The sequence below is a fragment of the Manacus vitellinus genome, unplaced genomic scaffold (genome assembly GCF_001715985.3).
Source record: "Manacus vitellinus isolate BGI_N305 unplaced genomic scaffold, ASM171598v3 scaffold_46_pilon, whole genome shotgun sequence".
Classification (NCBI taxonomy): Eukaryota; Metazoa; Chordata; class Aves; order Passeriformes; family Pipridae; genus Manacus; species Manacus vitellinus.
Genome location: NW_021940578.1, coordinates 426199 through 429945, shown reverse-complemented (window position 1 = coordinate 429945; position 3747 = coordinate 426199). Strand labels below are relative to the sequence as shown.

The following is a 3747-nucleotide window of genomic DNA, read 5'->3' as shown; positions in this document are numbered from 1 at the left end:
AGGAGAAGCTGAAGCGGGAGGAGGAGGAGAAGGAGAAGGAGCAGTCGGAAAAGCTAAGGACTCTTGGGTACGATGAGACAAAGCTGGCGCCCTGGCAGCGACAGATCATCCTCAAGAAGGGGGACATAGCCAAGCACTAGCCACGCCACGCCTGGCTCTTCGCGGCGGGAGGAGGCCAGCAGGTCCCCCCAATGATCCGATGGAATATGCCTAGCACCTCTCCTCCCGCCTATAGGATGCCACATTTCCAACCTTAGAGGAGCCCCACCACCTGCCTCAGGCACCCTAAGTCCCCATCCCACTGTCGCCAGCCCCACGCACCTTCATCTCCCTTTGCAAAGTGAGTTGCCATGGGGTAGGGCACGCGGCTCCTTGTGCACTGCCCGGCTCGACCGCTGCGGCTGGGCTCGCCATGCTGCCCAGCTCCCACACTCCCCACTGGCACTGCTCGCTGTTGCAGCATGCTCAACCCCACTCCTGCCCCTCCAGAGCCGCTCGAGGCTGGCTCCCGGCTCATCTCCACTCAGACCACCTGCCTTTCCAGCAATTAAAACTATAAATCTCGCCAGCAGTGCCCCTCGCCTTCCTGGGGCTGCCCACACCACCCCTGCCCCAATACCGTGCTTGCCCACTGCACTGCCCCCCTCGTCCACAGCACCACAATCATCCCCATCACCCACACCACCTGCATCTCTGCCAGCACACGCATCGCCCGTCACCTGTGGTGGCCACATCACCAGTGGTGGCCCTGAGGTCAGCAGTGCCTCAGTGCCTTGCTGGTGCAGCCCTGCGAGGAAGAGAGGGGGCTGGCCGATGGAAAACACGCCACTTTATTGGGGTGAGCACAGGCACGCCCGGCAGTGGGCAGCCTTGAGAACTGTCCCATGGGTTTGCAGTGGGCTCGGTGCCCGCTCGTCCTGCGAGTGGCCAGGCAGCCGACCTGCTGGGGCATGGGGTCCCTCCTAGCCCTGGGAGCAGGGGGACATAAATAGAGGGGGACAGTGGGTAGGAAGGGGACATAAAAGTGACATAAAATGTCTACACGGCATAAGTAACAATACTTAGGGGTATGGCACAGCAGAGGTGCCCAGTGAGATGTGAAGGTGCCAGGACCTCCCTGTGCCATGGGGTGACGCTGGGGGCTAGGGCCCCGCTGGCAGGCTCTGGCGCAGGGCCTCGGCGCAGCCGGCCAGCTCCATGCGCTCCAGCGCAGCAAAGACACGGTCCAGCGTGGCGCTGGTCTGCTGGCACCAGCGCTTCAGCATCTCATACTGCTGGTCACGGATGTGGGCCACCTCCAGCTCCACCAGCTCAATCTCCGCCTCCCGCAGCTCCAGCATCCGCATGAACTCCTTCCAACGCCGTACTGGCACAGCGTCGATGACAGCATAGAGCTGGCTGCCCTGCAGCAGGGCACTGCGGGGCTCCGGTGGGGCAGAGGGCTCCTCCTCGTCACTGAGCTGCTCACGCAGCAGGGCCTGGTGCTTGGGGCTCTGCCTCACCGTGACAGTGGCACGATCTGTCCCCTGTGGGGAGCACGGCTGGGTCCAGCACAGGCTGTCCCACCCTGGGACACTGAACTGGCACCACGGTGTGGCCACAGCCCCAGCCATGGAGGTGCCTGCCTGTGCTGTGGGCAGGGGACCAGGTGCCAGGGCATCGTGCCGGAGCCTCTTCCTCTTGTGGTAGATGACAAGGGCACCCAGGAAGAGGGGCCCAGTGAGTCCCAACAGGATGTACTCCAGACCTGAGTCTGCAAGGAGCAGCAGGAGTGTTCTCATCAACCATCCAGCACGATGATCCCACACCACTACCCCCAGCTCCATAACCCCCATACCTTGGCCACTGCTGCTGCTGCCACACACTTGCTGGCACTCTTTGCTGCACGTGTCCAGGGTGCTCCTGCAAGGAGAGGGGAGCCATGGGCACCATGCTGTGCTGTGCCACAGGCCCCACACCTGTCCCCAGCTGGGACACAGCGAGGGTCAGTGCTTACATGTGGCACGGCCGGCACTCGTCGCCCTCGGTGTAGAAGTCAGGCTTGCAGCTGCTCTCACAGAGTGTGTCCTGAGTCTCTGAGCCTGGAGAGAGGGTGGGCATGAGGGAGGGTGGCACAGCCAGAGGTGGCACAGCCAGCAGGGGCGGCTGGCAGCACTCACAGGGCTGCTGGATGAGGCGCCCAGTGCAGGGCTGGCACTTCCGACATGAGAACTCGCTGCAGCTCTTGTCGAGGCAGACACGGAAGTATCCGGGCTCGCAGCCACAGGCAACGTTGCTGGTGGCCGAGCAGTTGCTCAGAACACTCTGGAAAGCTGCAGAAAGCAGGCAGTGAGTGGCACAGCACTGCGCTGCATGGCACAGCACAGCATGGTGTGATCCCAGCTCACCTTGTCGGTCACACTCGTAGCAAGCCTGGCACTCTGTCAAGGTGTTGGGCTGGGAGCGGAAGGTCCCGATGGGACAGGGATTGCAGACCCTGTCGTTGTGGTTTGTGCAGGGCTGGTGCAGGTATGTCCCTGCAGGGACAGCGAAGTGACAGGAAGCAGGGCCACACGGGGTAACACACCTTCTGTTGCCACAGTGTGCCATGCCATGCCACACGGGCCAGGCAGCACTCACCTGCAGGACACTGGCGACAGCACTGGTGAGTACGCTCGATCCAGTTCATGCCAGCAGGGCAGGGGTGTCTGGTGGCATGTCTCCGCAGGCGGGTGAGTGGCTGCACCAGGACCCGCTGTCCTCGCAGCATGGTGTGGTTCTGCCACCCCAGGGGCTGTAATTTGCTGGCTGCCAGCCCCAGCACTGCCAGGATCACCTGTGGGCAAAGAGAGAGCAGGGCTGCGGGCAGCCAGGGTGCCCCAGGAGCCATGGACCCATGGGGGATGGCCCTCACACCATGCTCCACTCCCAGCCACTTATGATGGGCTACTGGAGCCAGAGCCAGGTCCCGTACCATGTGGACACCAGTGCCTGTGCAGGGCAGAATGGCTGGATTGGTGGTCCTGTGCCCTTGAGCTGCGCGGGTGTGCTGCTCCAGGGCAGGGAATGCCCCGTGGCAGCCCCTGTGCACTGCCTTTCCCGCCCCACAAGAGCAAGCCACTTCCTGCTGGCCCTGTGGGGGCCACTGTGCCACAACCTGTGCCCAGATGGCTGCTGGCAGGTGCCCCTGTGCGCTCTGCAAAGGGTGCTTCCAGGCTGGTTGGGGAGTGGTGCCGGGAAGCTCGACCACCTGTGACGACAGGAGCCCTGCCGTGTCCCCAGGGATGGGGACGAGTGAGTCGGGCGCGCTGCTGGTGGTGCCATGGATTGCAGGTCCAGGGAGTTGTCGGCAGCCAGGCGCGGGGGGGGTTAACTCTGCCAGTTTAAACTTTCCTGGGGTTTATCTCCCTCGCAGAGGAGGTGATTTCCGCCCCGAGAGGAAGCCGTGCCTGGCTCACACTCTCCCCGATGCTATCACGCCTTGTGTGCGCTTTCCAAAGTAGGTCACAGCTCCCCCGCGGGGTGCCAGGTGCTACACGCAGGGCAGCCCCTCTGCCCAGACAGCCCCGGGGGGGCGGCGAGGAGGTGCCCACGCTGATACCCCTTCCACGGGCAGGGCAGGGACCCGGGAGGGCCGTGGCGCTGGCAGTGTGGGCAGGGAACCAGGGGATTCCTCGCTGGGGGCTGGATTTCCCAGCCGTGATGGCCCCGATTACTGCAGCTGAATCATTTTCTGCTAAACCCGCCGCCACCGGCAGACTGGAAACC

The 3747-nt window shown here is 63.6% G+C and overlaps 2 protein-coding genes across 2 annotated transcripts in view; one reads left to right on the top strand and one right to left on the bottom strand.

The window, feature by feature from the left end:
• ESPN (espin) overlaps positions 1-166 on the top strand; it is a gene marked incomplete at its 5' end in the record, with an annotated part of 10194 nt that extends 10028 nt beyond the window's left edge. Inside the window, 1 exon segment of the mRNA XM_029962364.1 lies at positions 3-166. Within this exon segment, the coding sequence (XP_029818224.1) occupies positions 3-140 (138 nt within the window).
• A 685-nt stretch (positions 167-851) lies between these two features.
• On the bottom strand, positions 852-3376 carry TNFRSF25 (TNF receptor superfamily member 25). The gene is given in 6 exon segments (XM_029962444.1): positions 852-1753; positions 1838-1902; positions 1997-2081; positions 2160-2312; positions 2388-2574; positions 2576-3376. Coding segments are annotated over 6 exon segments (1482 nt in total). The 5' UTR covers positions 2957-3376; the 3' UTR covers positions 852-1142.
• Positions 3377-3747: the final 371 nt, after the last annotated feature.